Consider the following 16,318-nt stretch of genomic DNA (forward strand, 5'->3'; position numbering starts at 1 on the left):
CCGAGTATCTTAGAGTGCAAGAGAGAGAGAGAGATATATATATATATATATATGGTTGATTCTGAGTGGTGTATACCATAATGGAGGCTGCTGATAATTTGGTATGCGCCGCAGAGTTTATTTGAATTTTATTGGCGACTCGGCTGTCACGGTAGGTCTCAGGGATGTCGCAAAGATACCGGGGAGAGACTGAGCGAATAAGATGGCGAAAGGTGAATAAGGGAGGGGGGGTGGACGAGATCCAAGAGAGGGCGAGGGGCAGGGGTTTTCGCCACAGGGGTGCCTCCTCGCTTTATCGGATCGGGAGACGCTCTTCCCGTTTCCCGAGGGGACACTTCCGCCCGACCAATATCGCCTCTCCGGCCGGTTCCAATATCTTTCTAAGTTCCAACCGGCCATGAATAAACTATTTCCGACTTTGAATATCTGAGCATTTTCGCCCGTATAGGCAAGAGCGGTATCGAGGGAGCCACACTCCTGGACGATTGATTGATCGAGTCTTCAGCCAATACTGTGGTCGGAATGAGATCTACAAAAGAAAAATTTTCAGAAAAAAATAGCTTGCATAAATTTTGGAATAAGGTTCCTTATACTTGAGGATACCGAGGGGATGATAAGGGCTGATATAAGCAAAAAGAGAAAAGGGGGGGAATGGATTCACGTGATACACGTATATAATTTTCTGAACGTCGCCTCTATGCCGCCGTGATGAAATCAAGCCTGGCATAATGAGTAGCGTTGTCTGGATGGCAATTCATCGGACTAAGGGTGGGTTATTAATATTCGGAAGGAGCAAGGCCTGAGCTGCTCCAAAGTGACAAATACTCCACTTCATCCCAACCCCGACTCAACTCTGTAATTAACGCTAATCTCCCGCCGTTCTCTGACACTTTCTCACCCCTCTCTTTCTCGTTCTCTGCATTTACTTACAACCGGGGCATGTCCACCCTATATATTTCTTCGGAGTTTCAACCCTTTGTTGGAGGAAACGGGACTGTTCGATAAAAAGGGAAACGAGGATAAGAGAAATATACGTAAAATTCCGTATCTTCCTGGATGCACCAAGTTTACTTATTCTACAAAATTTTCAAGCTTGGATATACGTATGTATGTACATGTCTAAGGGGTAGTATCGCGCTTTATACTAGAGCACGTTTCAGAGGGTACCAGCACGAGTTGGAAGGTAAGTAAGTACTGGTACCGCGAACCATTAGAGAGATGAGAACCGCGAGTGGCTTCCGTGTTTCGCCTCTCAGGGGTAGTCGCAACCCTTAGTTAGTTCCTCTAGGAAGTCACCTGAAATACTGCTGGGGGCCTCACCGCGTTGGCCCAGCCGACCGCGAATATCCTTGATTAAACGCAAAAAAAGAACGGAAACGTACACGGTACCCGTTAAGGGTAGCTTTTTTCAAGGGCTGTTTCCAAGAGCCCAATTGGATTGGCCATCAGAAAAGGTTGAAGAAACGTTGCTGCTCCTGACGGGGCTTCGTTTACAGCTGGATATCCAGAGCAAGAAGAATAGTATACTGTAAACAAGATTGAAAATGATGTTTGAGGGATGATTCAAGATTTTGACTCTTATACGTACTCACTCGTCTGTGTTACAATGATGCTGTTTATTTTAAATATGCCGGAGCTGTTGCCGTCAAACGGATGCGAGTGAATCGACAAAATTGTTGGCTGCTCGACGAGAGAAAAATAGAATGACAATGAGAAGGCGCCAGGATTAAGACATGTCATCCGGCTCTATTGTTCGAACAAACAAGTGGCAATAATACCATCCAGCAATACAAAAGGGGGGAAACGAGAGAGGGTTGCTCGTGGCGTCGGAGCAAATAGTCACAATTAGGATTCTGGGGGTTTAAGTAAAATTCAAATTCAATGTCTGCTACGCCAAGGTTTTACTGTAGTACCAAAGATCTATTCCCCTGCTACTGTTCTACTAATCATCCCCTTCTTAGTGGCGTACCGACTCACCTTCCAGTGTCTCAACGGCGTAGAAGTTGTACTCGAACCCCGTTCCAACCCCACGAGTTCTGGTGATAATCGAGGATGACGGCACCCGAAACAATGCGCTTGGTATTTCGCTGGCAAGGGGCGTGCGTAGGCACGACCATGGGGGTTGCTTTCTGGCACTGGGGGGTTGATGTCAGAGTTCGGTGATGTATGGCGCCTGGAGTACGGGAAATACCACGTGCCTCCTACCCTCTTCTGCAATACCAAAGATTAGGGTGCGCTCTTGACACTTCGCATTCCTTGCCATAAGATTTTTTGACCTTTACGTCATTACCGCTCTTGGTTAGCACTCTTTACGGATTGCATCTGCGAAGATCTGCAGAGGGACGAATATAAGGGTTGATAGGAATGGCATCTTTTTACCCTCGGAGTTCTCACATCTGCACATTGTAGATTACTGCTATACCTACAACAGATAAATATTGTACCATCGAGTGTTTATATCCTGCGTTATCTTCTGAATTTTTCGTACCGTTACAAGGTAATTGTAAGACATTATTTAACATACCATTGGTTGATCAAAATGTCATAGCGTTTATTATAGAAACTATTTCAACCATACACTATAAAATATTTTAGTATTGCTATAATAAAAGAAGATACACCTCGGCCAACTACTAATGTTACTCTTATCAAATTGAACATGTATTTCTCGTAATAAACATTGATAAATTTATATTATACTTTACACATTATTTTGCGCCTGCGCTATATTCAATACATCTGATCGTCTCTATGGGCCCGAGCGAACGAGATAGCCAGTGAGTGGTATTTCCACAGGTTAAGCATGAAGACTCGGTGGTCTATCAACTGGTTTTTTATTTTCATCGCGTCACTGTGTATCAACAGTAATCAGGCCAAGAATTATCATGCCGTTGTTCTCATCCATGGGGTTCTCACTGGGAGCACAAGCATGGATCTCATCAGTAACCGAATACAAGAGGTATGATCTCTCGGACGCTGTCTCTTTGTCTGTCGTATGAGATGAAAGACAATAGGCGCCACAAACTCAGCTCCTACGCATGCGTTTATTATCATCACGTAAAGCGGACTAATACGAATCCTCGTCGATTCCTGTGAAACACTGTAAAAGAAAATGCGGTTTAAAAAATAAGGATGTGTTGATGGTTTTTAGATGCATCCCGGTACTCAGGTTTACAATATCGTGAGATATGCTGGCTGGAGTAGTTTAGAACCAATGTGGAGACAAGTTGAAGAACTTGGTCAAGATATCCTGGCTATTGGTGCTGCATTTCCTGAAGGGATTAATCTTCTGGGTTATAGTCAAGGTGGTCTTATAGCCAGAGCCATTCTTCAGAGATTTCCAGAGCATAATGTAAGGAATTTTATATCTCTGAGTTCACCCCAAGCTGGACAATATGGAAGTATGATTCATTTTATATATGACATTGATATGATTTTATATAGATATAGGTGATTTCAAAATAATACTATGTTTCAGCTCAGTTTCTACATTTGTTCTTTCCGGATTTAGCGTGTGAAACTGCATATGAATTATTTTATTCTAGTATCGGCCAGCACACTAGTGTTGGAAATTACTGGAATGATCCTCATCATCAGGTAATAAAAAATTATATAATTTAAACTTTCGTCGAAGATTGAGGAATATTTTTTTTTAATTTACAGAAATTATATTATAAATATAGCAAGTTCCTACCATATGTGAACAACGAGATGAATTCAACGAGAGCTAAAGCGTATAAGGATGGTCTTACTAAATTGCGCAAAATGGTTCTTATCGGAGGTCCCGACGATGGGGTTATCACTCCATGGCAAAGTAGTCAGTTTGGTTATTACAACAGTAATGAGACTGTTGTGGATTTATACGATCGGCCAATTTATCATAACGACACAATAGGTTTGAAAACTCTTGACAAACAACGAAGATTAGAAATGTATACAGTATCTGGCATTGCCCATTTTCAATGGCACACAAACGTGTCAATAGTTGATAAATATATATTACCATATTTGGATTAGATAAATGAATTTTAATAAATTATAATGAGCAGCTAGAGTTGCCATCATTTGATCAGCTCATGATATTCGTCAATTAGTATTAAAATCAATAATTTAATAGAATTTACTAGCATTCTGCCAATGATATTTATACGTATGTTAATATACTCGCCTCAACTGACTAACAGATGATAAAAATTAGAAAATACGATCTTTTTATCTCAATAGAAGTAATACAATAATTATATTTTGTATCGCTTTGTATTAATGTAAAGTAAATGGAATAAAAGTCAGTTTATTATAGAATATTTTTTTTATTTATATTATCTAATACCCATCCATCTATATAAAAATGTTGTCTTGTTTACTACTTTATATTAATAAGTACAATATCTAAAATTTTATATATATATATATTACATTATGTTCTTGCAGCTTTTATCTTACATGTTATGTTGTAACGAGTGTTTAATTGGAATATATCATATTAGGAATCACAAATATTTGGCTTTGTAGTTTTTACTGCAAAATAATTAGAAGAGTTTATTATGTGTCAGACGTGTTATAAGATCAAGGGCCCATTGAGGTTGATCATGTGGAACCATGTGACCCGCATTGCGCACCAATACTTCTGTTAGATTTCCAACAGTTTTCGAATAACCAGCTAATTCCTTTCCAACCCACCATTGTTTACGTGGAGCTTTCTTATATTCTGCCGCTCCTGGCCATTTCAAGTTCTGCACATAGTTTTCGGTTAGTGGATAAGCCACAATGATATCCAACTGTCCATTATAAAGAAGAACTTTGTAATGCTGTGTAAGATCTGATATTAGGACTGCTAAGGATTGCATTACATCATTTTTCAAATGTTTTTCAACTGTCGAATCTTCTGCATGGAAAGAACAATTACCAACATGAATTGCACGTCTGATATCAACCTGTTGTACCCATTCGGACATCCAATTAGATTCATTTGTATCTTGAGTGTGTAGATAATTGAAATAAAAATCAAACCCTGTTAAGTTTTTGAATAAAGATGGGGTAGAGGTTAAGTCTCCATCAAGAAGCTTATCAAAGATTTCAAATGCTTCCTCAAATTTTTTCTGTTGTATCAACTCCCGACCTTTTTTCTCATATGCATGAAACAGATCCCTACCATTAAAATCAATTAGTCCTAACTGATATAAATAGTCACCATATAGAAGCTGATTCTCAGGGTCAGTTAAACCATTACCAATAGCTAAACCCTTGAGATTAATCTTTAACTCGGCTTTGATATTAAAATCTTTAATTGCATGAGACACAGCAGGAACATATTTTCCAGCGTAAGATTCACCAGTTACATAGAATGGATTTTGCTGCAGTTCAGGAAATAGTTGGAAAAATTGTACCAGTGCAGTGTGAACATCTCTGCCAACATGAGTTTCATTTGTAGCATATCCTTTATCATTATCAGTGAAACTAAATCCAGTACCAACTGGATTATCAATGTAAATAACATTGTGGGATTTGGTCCAAGAATACTTTCTCATGGTGAGAGTTTTATTTGAAGTGATAATGAATGGTCCATTTTCAACAAACAAACCAAAGAGAGACGTAGCTCCTGGACCACCTTGTAGCCACAGCACTACAGGAGCGTCTTTGGGATTAATCTAGAATAAATAGAAGCACATTTAGGAAACACAAAACAGAAAAAAATTGTAATATTATACCTGGGCTGGGAAGAACCAAAAGAACATATTTGAGTTATACTCCTTGTTGACTGTAAAGTATCCAGAATAACTGTTAACGTCCAACATCGCATTATGCTGGACGATTGCCTTTGTTCTTGCTTCATCAATTTTTCCACTCTGTATAAGAGGAGTCAGGATTAAAGGAGTTCCAGGATCTTCTCCATCCTTTAAAGGATAATCTTTTATCTTGGGATAGACGTTAATGAAGCCTTTTCCATTTTCACAAAATGATAACAGAAGTAAGGAAATGCAGACACCGAGGAACAATAGCCTTCCCATTTTGACGATCACGCACCAAATGGAATCACCACTTTATCTTCTTCAGCACTGACTGGCACCGACTATGACCACCGTTTCAAATTTCACTGTTAGTACCACGAGCACGATTGTGTCTCATTCTATTGCATGTAGAAAAACAGGGACACAACGATACTCGTAAACCTGGCAGTGAATTTGAGAACATACTCTTAGCTATATCTGCCAACTGTTACAAATACGGTTTAAAAATGCAATTTCATTAATCTAATGAATTATCACACTGAATTTATTTAGTAAACGTACTAATTTTAAAATGAGCAGAAAGAAGTGTATTGTTATAATAGAATAGTTGGTTAATAAAAGTTGAAAGTAAATGAAATATTGCACAGGTTGGTACAAATTTCAAAAGTAACGGCTGATTTGAATAAAACTTATCGGGTATGTAAACGGCGATTGAATTTCGTGAATACATATTCTGGAACTCTACATTTGATGTGTCATAAATAGCCGGTTATTTCTGCGCATCCACATCTTCTCAGTTGTGTGGTTTACGAAGCGAGACGTCCGTTACAGTCCATTACTTGAAATTCATATAGAAAGTCAGAATGTGCCATTTAAGAGTGTAATATCTAAGTGGCAATTTTTTGGTAATATGGATAGAAAGCTACCAAATAATCTTACAAGTTCTCCCTGTGAGTAATTGGAACAAGCATTTAAGTCAAACGATATATCTTTTTTTGTGAGAAAAAATATATGAAATTTAGGCAATCACTTTTTTTTATATTTGTAAGAACATTTAAAAATATTTTTGTTTCAGATGATGCACCATCTGACGCGGAAACAGCACCTGCAAACAACTCATTCTTAGAAGACTTAGATTTGGTATCCGATGGTTTAAATTCTGGGTTTGCTGTTCGTCATATTGAACGGCATGTTACAACGCGAAACTCCAGATCTCCAACTGTAGTGGCAATATCTGAGGAAACGGAATTTGGGCATCTTTTGGAACAACAGAATGTTACAACTGCTGTAACACCAACTTCGTCAAATGCAAAACCTGTTAGCATAAACAAAGTTACATGCAGAGACATTAAAAAGAGCAGCAAGGAGACGAATAAGGAGGTGGAAGTGAAACAACATACGATAAAGATACCTGAGAACAAAGTAAAACGACACACAGAGAATAAACGTAAAGCTGTTGAGAATAAAGTTCAGGTACAAGATAGTAAATCGAATAATCAAGATGTGAAAAATAAAGTTACTGAGGCCAAACTTAAGCTTAAAGATCGAGGGAGATATTCTGATAGTTCCAAAGAGCAGAGTCATGGATCTTCTGATAATTCAAGCAAAGAGAATAATAAGCCTGATGTGTCCAAGGAAAGATCTCTTCATTCAGACACTGTGAAGAATCGTAGTCGTTTATCGGACAATCATGCAAAGAAATTGGAGCCTAAGGAAATTCCAGAACCGATAGGTCTGTTAAATGCTATCAAAGAATTAATCAGTACTTACACAAAGCAAGAGAGCACAAAAATACTACGAGCTATGCAAGAGCTTCATATAAATACACAGGCGAATCTTATTAAGAATCTTCTTTTTCAAACCGATGAAATCATCAGGGAAATGCATCCTAGTAGTGAGTCTATACGTTTTAAGGAGCTAGTTGAAGAGAATGAGAAGCTTCGCGAAGATATTACAATCCTACAAATTAAAGTCGAAGAACTCCAGACAAAAGTGTATGAGTCAGAAGCTGTTAAACAGGAGAATGTTGCATTGAAGATTAAATATAAGGAACTGCTCGAGCAGAAGATAGGCTGAAAGTGTAGGGCATCTGTCAACAAATGGTGAGAGTATCTAAATTTCTCTTAAGTCTCACAAAATATCTTATTATTTTTACATTGTTAAATATTTCATTGTTGTGGTGCTAGACTTATTGAGGGATTGATTAGAATCTTTAGATTCACTTAATGATTATGCTGCTACTCAGCAAGTGCCTTATAGGTATTAGATGTCCTTAAACTTAGTGGTATAAATTTTGTTAAATATTTAATAAAATAATTTGTACTTTTATACTGGAATATATTTTACAAGAAATGCGTTAAAGTACGCCAAGTATTTGAAACAGTATGTTATATATTTTGAATTGACAATCTAAAATATAAACACAGTAATATAATATTTACAAACATCAAATCGATTCACAGTGCATTGATTTCCGTGCATGATTGCAGCAATTTTTTAATTATTTCCTGACCTTTTCATTCCTTTCTTTTTTTTTTTTAAATGACAATATGATCACTTTTCAAGGCACCTATATATTAAAAAATTCTAGTATATTTAAAACAAAACTATAAAATACACGGATAAAATTTGATTCTCGAATCGGAGCTCAGGTGCAAATGAATTACTAGGGTTCATGCTGTATTATGCAAAGTGCATTATTTGCAAAAACTTTAGAACCTTAATTACAACTCACGCAAACTACACATAAATATCTCGCATTATTATGTAAGAGATTTCGATAAAAAATATATAAATATATAAAAGTGATCGCGCCTCTATAAGATTACAGAAGTGTTAAGTATCGCGCCTGTACGAAATCGCATTTTGCTACACCTAAAACTCCCAAAATTGAAAAATCTTGCAAAATTTTTGACACGCAAATAACTATGCAACTATAAGATCTTTTAAAAAATATACGAGATAATTCGTATAGAATTCGTACACGACGTACAGCATCAAGATGTGGTGAGACTTCGTAATAAAAGAAACATAGAAAATTTGGGCGGAGCTGAGACTTTTTACGTCCTTTGCAAAATGGTGCTAAGAAATCCTTATACGGACGTTTCCTTTTTTTTTTATTTGCTTTTATCTGCCTTTTTAAATGCTCGCTATTTTTTCTCATTACCTTGATGATTGAGAAGCTCTTAGAAACTTTAGTTATTTACTCCTGATTTTCAGTTAGGCAAAATGTATTAAGATTACGAAAACTTTCGATCGCAGAATCTTTAGGTCTATTGCAAGTCATTGTTTCATTACAATAGTAAACGCATCGCATATTAACGGGAAGCGTAAAGGCCAATATTGTGTTTTTGTTTCGACGAATACTCAAAAAGCCGGATACGCAATGACTTTTCGATTTCTTTTTTATAATACGACGCGGAGCGCAGTCCTTCGAGATTCAAGCTTTTGATGAAATATTTTTTTGAAGACTCTTTGTGCAATTTTCATTAGTCTTCAATTCTCACTGCTCACTCAAATTTTAGTTATTCCATGAATTCAATGTATTTGAGTAAAATTTTTTAAATTGCTAATTGCGATTGCTCAGTCATCATTTAATTCATCGCGATTTCTTCTGCGGCTTGTGTCTTCGTCAACATCATCGTCATCATCATCATTGTAGGCTTCTTCGCCAGGTTCGGGTGGTCTCGTCCATCTGAAAAATAATGCCATTAGTAATTTGAATATCCAATATAAAATCAAAATCTATTACTAATTTTCTTATGAATATCTCAACATACCTAATCAATGTTTCTGGTGATCTATAGAGGAAGATCAATTTGGCAAAGAGGTCTTCTTCGAGACAGAGTTCACCACTTTCTCGTACCAAATAAATATCCAAACAAAGTCGTAGAATTCTATCTACATAAGGCAGATCTTCGAACATAATCTTCGGTGCCATTTCGCTCACCATTTTTCTCATCATTTGACTTATCACGATCACAGCTGTTGTGTACAGTCCGAGTATTCTAAAATTTACAGAAATCGATAAGAAAATTATCTCACTCCACATAATTAATAGCTGAAGAACTGTTTACAAGGATTAAACAAATATTTTGCACTTTACCCGAATCCAGAAATAAAGCTGAGTCCCTCAGGAAATGCTTTGTCGTTAAACAGGAACATCATGATATACTCACAATCATTTTGTGGTATATTTTTCAACAGTACATTATGTATGAGATCATTGCAATTCTCACGAACATTCCACCATTGCTGTTGAGCACAACAGTCCTGATTTCGAGAAAGTTGAAGGCTGATATTTCGATACAGATAATCTTTATTCTCCTCGTCTTCTGGTTCAGCTAAAAAAATAGAACAAAAAACATAATTTAATCTCTTATCTTCAAACATGCTAATGACTCATTACTGATAATACATACGCAAAAGTCGCGAATGCATCAACTGCGGTACCACATTCGTTAACCTACTGGTGACCTTTAGGAATTTTGGAAATGCATTCTGCAGCACTATGATACCATTAGTAGAGGAAGTATTATTCGTAATGGATAACATATTAGCCAGAGTTCTTCTAACTGGATTAAATACACCATTCACATATGGATCTAGTTTTATATCTCTTTTCGTAGTTGTTATAGGACTGGCATCTTTTGCATCTGTTTTTCTTGCTACGGTCCACTCCACATGGATGGTGACTATACTATCAGACTCTAATTCAGCTTTCAGTCTGTAGATAAAAATTATTTGTATCATTACATTTAGTGTTTTTTAATGAAAAATTTCTTTTCTCTGGACAGACCTTGCTCTATCCGGTGGTGAGATGGCCCATAGTTTTCTGGATGATCCACTTAGTTTAACGGCTGCCACGTCTGTGTAGATGTAATTCTCCAAGAAGGTGATGGCTGACTTATCGTTGGCGTAGTTATTTGTCAGATTTTGAAAGTCAGCTTGACTGTACCGTAAGATGGAACTATTTTGTGCGGACATCGTGTAAATTGGCTCGTACGGTCCTACTCGTATCTTCATGGAAACTTCGTATGGAAGATTTGAGACTCCCACTGTTCCACCCAGTGCGAAGAGAAGCAGTGGGAACCAGATGAGACCGATAATCAAGAAGAGAGCTCCTCCACCTACCATGTACTTGCTTAATTGCTTCTTTTTTACTCCTCGAGGTTGTGGATAGTCAGACTCTACTCCACGCATACACTGTAATGTCAGATATGCTTAGAATTAGTTTTCCTTGTTTATATTAAATAAATTTTTTATTAATTAACAGTCGATGGGTTAAATGTGTTTTGTTTTGATCACCCTGGTTATTCGCTCTTGTCTTTACGCAGCTGTAACTAAAAGTTTTACATCAAAGCGGATTTACGTATTCATGATATGGAAAGCTTATAGTTAGTTAACATCAATTGGTGTATTTGATTAGGCATCGATTATCCTAAGAGTTACTGATGTCGTAATTTTGACGGTTTTTTGATTTCAATCTCGCATCACCTGAAAAGCCGTTTAAAAGCCTACAATATGTTAGACGAATTTGATATACTTATTTTAAGGTAAACTTATAAAAGCCAGGATCGAAGATCGACTGGATTATACCTCTGCCTGTAAATTAAAATTGGGGAAATCTCATACAAGATTGAGGAGTACGTTTCGATGATACTGTTAAGCAATTTTTTTGGTTATTGATAAGGATCAGCATTTTGTTTTACCTTGATTTGGTAGATGCTAGCAAAAATATCTTCCATCTTGAACCAATCCATTATGGTCATTGATGTATCTGTCCATATCCAATCCATAACTGCTCGTAATTCGAATAGGAATGGTACAAGCATAAATCTGAAAATTCATTGCTCGAAAAAAATGGTGTAACAAAAAATTGGTCTATACCGAATTTCCAAAAACTCACCCTTTAAATAGAAAATAATTGACCACGCTGTACTTTTTACATAAAAAGTTACCAAGTATTCTCGTTGGGTAACCAAGTCGCAATTGATGTGCTGCCAGTAGCAGATAGAAGCACTTGACCATGTACCAAATTTGTGGTGGTAATTTTTCATTGAATTGACGCTCGGTTACACTTGGTAATATAAAGAACATCCAGATGTGAATTCCAAAAATTAGGCAATACTGGAAGATCAATTTGCCGAGCATCGATTTTCGCAGAAATAGGGCACGATCGATGACGATCAATGCAAATTGCAAAAGTAACATTAACAAAAATGGCATCGGGACTCGATTCTCAGCAAGATAGGCCGTTACACCTCCGTCTCCTTGTTGAGTCTAAAATTTGAAAATAGCAAAGAATGAATCTCATTCAGAAAGGTAATAAACTTTTTTTTCTCCATTTGTACTGCATAGTTCTACTTACTCCAAAGGCGGAAAATCCAAAAATGATCAGTAGAAAATTGAAAAAATCACAGAGAAACATGTAGGCGTAAACATTTGTCTTTTCCTTGCCTGAGGAGCTCAGTATATTTTTGAAAAATATTTGTACGGGTTCTAGGTATTTCATAACTCTGAAATATTGAAAAGAATGAAAATTTCCTACATCGCTCAGTCGCATCTTCTTAAAACTTACGTCTCATTCATTGCCAATCCCAACTTTTCACTGCAATCCCCCTCCTCGTCTTCTTCTCGTGACTGCATTGTGACAAGTCTTTCGTTTTCATCTGTAGAAATATTTTGAATTTCCGATGGTCCATCAGTTCTTTGATAAGGAGACAACAAAGCACCCTTCGAAGTCGTTTCATCCCCATTGGACCTGTTGCCATAAAAACTCCAATTATTTATATTCTTCGTTCTCAATTTTATTAAAAAAAAAAAAAAAAAAACGACACCTACTTGCTCCCTTCGTTTTGCCAATTCAATTGTGCAACTTGATCGCCCTGACCTCTGTTTTGAGGCTGATCATCTGTGGGAACCATAGTCAATTTTGTTGGTGTTATTTTCCTAGGTAAGGATGACGACGTCCATTGCCCAAGAGACTTCAGCATGAACCTGTAAAACCAAATAGTTAATTCATCGGATCACAAAGAAATATGTAAATAAATAATTTATAGATTACCTATGAAAGAAAACCATTAGCAACAATAATAGATCCCATAACGCATAATTCGGTTTTCTTTCCACTCCAATGATTCGTGGTGAGACAAGTGGATGATTTGGTAATACTGATTGGTTCCATGGTATCAGCTCCAGTTGGAATACACACTTGACTAGAACGATTACCTAAAAGTAACGATGATAAGTAATAATGCTTCTTCCGCCAGGTATACCTAAAATTATCATTACTGTACCTCTGTGTAGGCGATGAGAGTAACCCAAAAAGTTTTTGAAGGTCTTGGTATAGTGAGCGAACCCCAAAAGAATACCATTAGGGGTAACGGAATTGAAAGTACAGATGCATTTTTGATTTGATGTAGAAAGACAAAAAAATAACAGAGAAGTGCGGAATGGGCCAAAATTCCAAACCACATAGAGGCAGCCAATTGAATGATTGGTGGTTGATCAACTTCCGACAATTCAGCCTCCTGATCCTCTTCTTGTCCTTGCGTTAGTTGCGAGAAGATGGAGCTGTCCCATAACATATCTTCGTCGGTTAATTAGTTCATAAAAAAACAGCATTTATACACACAGATTCGCAGACTGGGCCTAACTTGCTTCCAAGAGTTAAAAGAAACTTCATTAAAAGATTTTCCATAATTCAACGCAATGAATACAGACAGGTAGCAAGTTGACCGTCCAAGAGAGTATTGTCAAGTATTTAATTAATGAAAAATTCTTGAATAAATACTCCCTCAGTCCGTGAAAAAAATAATTAAAGCACACACAAAGCTCAGCCCGGGAGCCGTGGCATTAAACCTGTAAGTGAAATATGAGAGATTTAATTAACTAATAGGATGTCTGTTAAAAAGAAATAATGCAACTCTTACATCCTTTCTCTTTTTCAGCATCACAGAGAATTTTGTACACCATGCGAAAACGTATCCGTCATATGTGACTAATTGGAACAGGCGAAAACGTCTCTTGCACAGTGATTGCAAATTATTTTTTAGAAAATCATCTCCAAGGAGAATTCGTATAGAAACAGAATGTGTGACAGAAGTGAAGTGTCGCATGCGCGGGAATTGCGTGCAAGTGCATGAAGATTAGCCATAGACTGAGGATCGATAGATCGTATAGTCTTTATCGACTTTTGGTACCTAGAGGAGGACATGTCCAATCCTCGCTCCAAACTCGGCGCCAGAATACGGATGTGCGGAACTGTCAGCGAGCTCTCCTTCCTGATACAGACAATACCACTCTCTTTCTACTACGTATTACTTTATCATTGACTCAAAAGAAGAAAAAAAAGACAAAGGAGGCAACCACGAGATAAAGAATTACTTCAGATATCTAAAATAGGAGATTAATCCTCATATTAATTAAATTATAATTTTATTATTGAAGTTTTATTAAGCCGTATTTCTTTTTATGTTATGGGGATGATCAATCCTCTTGTTAATTCACAGGTATCTTTGGCTACAAGCATGTCTGGGTAGAAGCAACCTACCTTTCATCCTGATTACGCGATTGGCTAGGTCCTTCTGCAGCGTCCGACTGGTCCTCCGTACTTCCATTCGTGGTCGATCTGCCAGAGCGAGCACATTTACTACTAGCTGCCAAGGCCTATGGGATTTTGTGGGGCAAGCGCAACTACTTTCGTCTGTACAGCCACCGCCTAAGCGCGGTGCTATTATTATAATATATTATATTAATAATAGTCATTGCTCTAGACAATTCTTTTTTTAGGAATTTTCATCCCTCGCAGGGATTCTTTACCTTGGATCCCTTTCCGAATCATCCTGTACGGTTCGAGACTAGATACATATGTGACATGTGGGCAAGACATCTGTATGACTTTACGCGACAAGCCAAGACTGCTAAATGTAGGCTACTATATATATATATATATATATAATTTTTCTTTTTTAAGATACATCAAAAGTTACCTCTTGCAAAAATCATAAATTTGTGTAGGTATTTAAGTTTGTATCTATCTAAGCGAAATAATTCTAGGGTCCATTAGAATGATGAACATTTCTTTTAGATTCTTTAAAACGATTCTTACCTTTGCTTCACTAATGGAATCGGTTGCCATATTTGACTTATGCCAAGTCGCGTACCCATGCGGAAGTCTGGTTTTCCCTATAATATATTATTTATAATTAGTATAATTATAAATAGAATAACTCGTAATATTTAATGTGTTAAGTTCGGTACCACTAACTTTTAAGATTTTCTTCTCTTTCGCCAGTACTTTGCGGATGTATCTGTAGTCTCTTGAATACTGATTAAGATATCTCGTCATGGAGACCATCGAGCTGTTCAAAAAGGCCCAAGCGAATTTGAAATAAGTCAAAATCGAAATCTTCTTTTGATCTTCCGGCTTGTCCTCCTCGCCTTCGTCGTCCGACTGTTCCGGAGTTCTCGCGACGTCTTCCGGTTTTCTTTCTCTGTCGATCTCCTGCACATCCGCCGAAGCCAAACTCGTCGGCTCCCTTACCTAACATTTATCAATTATTTATATATGAATAAATAAATTAAATTGTTAGATAAAATAGCGTGCCGCGTACATCACACCAATGTTATTTACACTTTTAACAATATGATTATAGTTAAACGGCTACGTGAAGCGAACAATTACTGCTAGCTTGGCTGAAAATTATAAAAAGCAAATTATTATCGAGAAGGATAAAGAGGCCATGTGTACCAAATTAAGGGAAGTCGAAGTCTCGGAGAGACTTCCGGCTAAGTGAGAGAGAGAGAGAGAGAGAGAGAGAGAGAGAGAGAGATTAAAGAGATTGTCATCTTAGTGAAGGAAAATATGGTGACAGGAAAATATAGGTACCTCCATTGCCATGACAAGCCAACAAAAATATAAATTTCTAAAAAAATTAAAGAAAATACATTTTGAAAGAATAAAGAGAGAAAGAAGCATTCTAAATGAGCAGCACGTAATGACGACTCATTTACAATAAGTTAAAATCATTCGATCATGATCCTCTGAATAATTTTCTGAATAATCATCGAACGATCTTTGCTCAATTGTGGATAAAATATGAAAAATAAAAATAATGATAGACGCCAATAACAAAAAAGAAAAGCACAGAGTACACAGAATAAATATACAAATAAAATACTGCCGTAGACAATGAAGTATTAAATATAAGAAAGGCAATGGAGGACTGGAGTGCTGTAGTAATGGGCATGCAGGCTTAAGGGAGTCTCACATCGGTGGCCGCGGCAGTGTCGGTCTCGGATCGTGCGCTCAGATAAGACATTGATGATTTCTTGCGAGTCATCGGGACGCTCCGACGTCGTAGGCGCAGGGCGTCCTTTTCGGTACCTCCGTATAGGGCGACGTGCGTCGCTATCTCTATGTCTGTCTTAATCAGCGTGGTCATCAGCTGCAACCACCACTCACTCGTATCACACATATTGTATATTGTACATGTCGTTGTGACGGATTGCGCAATCGTTGGACCTAACGTTTTAGTTATAAGGGAAAACAAGAATCTTTGGGGGGGGGGGGGGGGGACAAAAGG

General features: G+C 37.3%; 4 protein-coding genes across 9 annotated transcripts in view; 2 read left to right on the forward strand and 2 right to left on the reverse strand.

Moving 5' to 3' along the window:
- Nucleotides 1-2,630: 2,630 nt before the first annotated feature.
- On the forward strand, nt 2,631-4,302 carry LOC107274990 (lysosomal thioesterase PPT2 homolog). Its single transcript, XM_015754662.2, has 4 exons — nt 2,631-2,959; nt 3,152-3,401; nt 3,479-3,597; nt 3,664-4,302. Exons 1-4 carry the CDS (start codon nt 2,804-2,806, stop codon nt 4,015-4,017), a joined length of 879 nt encoding a protein of 292 aa, XP_015610148.1. The 5' UTR covers nt 2,631-2,803; the 3' UTR covers nt 4,018-4,302.
- Nucleotides 4,303-4,336: 34 nt separating this feature from the next.
- Nucleotides 4,337-6,159, reverse strand: LOC107274986 (venom serine carboxypeptidase). Its single transcript, XM_015754658.2, has 2 exons — nt 5,709-6,159; nt 4,337-5,648 (listed from the first exon to the last, which is right to left on the reverse strand). The coding sequence occupies exons 1-2, from the start codon at nt 6,006-6,008 to the stop codon at nt 4,530-4,532; spliced, it is 1,419 nt and encodes a 472-aa protein (XP_015610144.1). The 5' UTR covers nt 6,009-6,159; the 3' UTR covers nt 4,337-4,529.
- Nucleotides 6,160-6,233: 74 nt separating this feature from the next.
- On the forward strand, nt 6,234-8,057 carry LOC107274988. Of its 2 annotated transcripts, none has more exons than XM_025079766.1 (2): nt 6,234-6,376; nt 6,805-8,057. In XM_025079766.1, exons 1-2 carry the CDS (start codon nt 6,361-6,363, stop codon nt 7,803-7,805), a joined length of 1,017 nt encoding a protein of 338 aa, XP_024935534.1. In that variant the 5' UTR covers nt 6,234-6,360; the 3' UTR covers nt 7,806-8,057. The 2 variants fall into 2 exon arrangements, with proteins under 2 accessions (XP_024935534.1, XP_015610146.1); XM_015754660.2 differs by lacking the exon at nt 6,234-6,376 and adding an exon at nt 6,413-6,679.
- A 43-nt stretch (nt 8,058-8,100) lies between these two features.
- LOC107274985 (piezo-type mechanosensitive ion channel component) overlaps nt 8,101-16,318 on the reverse strand; it is a 22,197-nt gene continuing 13,979 nt past the window's right edge. The window contains exons 22-38 of one of the 5 annotated variants that reach the window (XM_015754655.2): nt 16,004-16,180; nt 15,001-15,276; nt 14,842-14,918; nt 14,284-14,361; nt 13,934-14,014; nt 13,028-13,304; nt 12,796-12,959; nt 12,573-12,728; nt 12,310-12,492; nt 12,100-12,247; nt 11,638-12,011; nt 11,441-11,567; nt 10,528-10,934; nt 10,151-10,455; nt 9,835-10,072; nt 9,509-9,736; nt 8,952-9,423 (exon numbers count right to left, since the gene is read on the reverse strand). In XM_015754655.2, the coding sequence (XP_015610141.1) occupies nt 9,312-9,423; nt 9,509-9,736; nt 9,835-10,072; nt 10,151-10,455; nt 10,528-10,934; nt 11,441-11,567; nt 11,638-12,011; nt 12,100-12,247; nt 12,310-12,492; nt 12,573-12,728; nt 12,796-12,959; nt 13,028-13,304; nt 13,934-14,014; nt 14,284-14,361; nt 14,842-14,918; nt 15,001-15,276; nt 16,004-16,180 (3,408 nt within the window). In that variant the 3' untranslated portion in view covers nt 8,952-9,311. Of the gene's footprint in view, nt 9,424-9,508; nt 9,737-9,834; nt 10,073-10,150; nt 10,456-10,527; nt 10,935-11,036; nt 11,246-11,306; nt 11,334-11,440; nt 11,568-11,637; nt 12,012-12,099; nt 12,248-12,309; nt 12,493-12,572; nt 12,729-12,795; nt 12,960-13,027; nt 13,305-13,933; nt 14,015-14,283; nt 14,362-14,841; nt 14,919-15,000; nt 15,277-16,003; nt 16,181-16,318 lie in introns of those variants that run through there. The other 4 variants (XM_015754656.2, XR_003058111.1, XR_003058112.1 and 1 more) reach the window with 4 other exon arrangements.

This window comes from Cephus cinctus, unplaced genomic scaffold (genome assembly GCF_000341935.2).
Source record: "Cephus cinctus unplaced genomic scaffold, Ccin1 Ccin1_scaffold0123, whole genome shotgun sequence".
NCBI classification, from domain to species: Eukaryota; Metazoa; Arthropoda; class Insecta; order Hymenoptera; family Cephidae; genus Cephus; species Cephus cinctus.

Bases quoted from the DNA above. Each gene is read 5' to 3' on its own strand.
- LOC107274990 (XM_015754662.2), top strand. From the start codon at position 2,804: ATGAAGACTCGGTGGTCTATCAACTGGTTTTTTATTTTCATCGCGTCA. The intron at 2,960-3,151 runs GTATGATCTCTC...GATGGTTTTTAG, and splicing joins TCAGTAACCGAATACAAGAG to ATGCATCCCGGTACTCAGGT. The intron at 3,598-3,663 runs GTAATAAAAAAT...TTTAATTTACAG, and splicing joins GGAATGATCCTCATCATCAG to AAATTATATTATAAATATAG.
- LOC107274988 (XM_015754660.2), top strand. From the start codon at position 6,640: ATGGATAGAAAGCTACCAAATAATCTTACAAGTTCTCCCT. The intron at 6,680-6,804 runs GTGAGTAATTGG...TTTTTGTTTCAG, and splicing joins TAATCTTACAAGTTCTCCCT to ATGATGCACCATCTGACGCG.
- LOC107274986 (XM_015754658.2), bottom strand. From the start codon at position 6,008: ATGGGAAGGCTATTGTTCCTCGGTGTCTGCATTTCCTTACTTCTGTTA. The intron at 5,649-5,708 runs GTATAATATTAC...TATTTATTCTAG, and splicing joins TTTGGTTCTTCCCAGCCCAG to ATTAATCCCAAAGACGCTCC.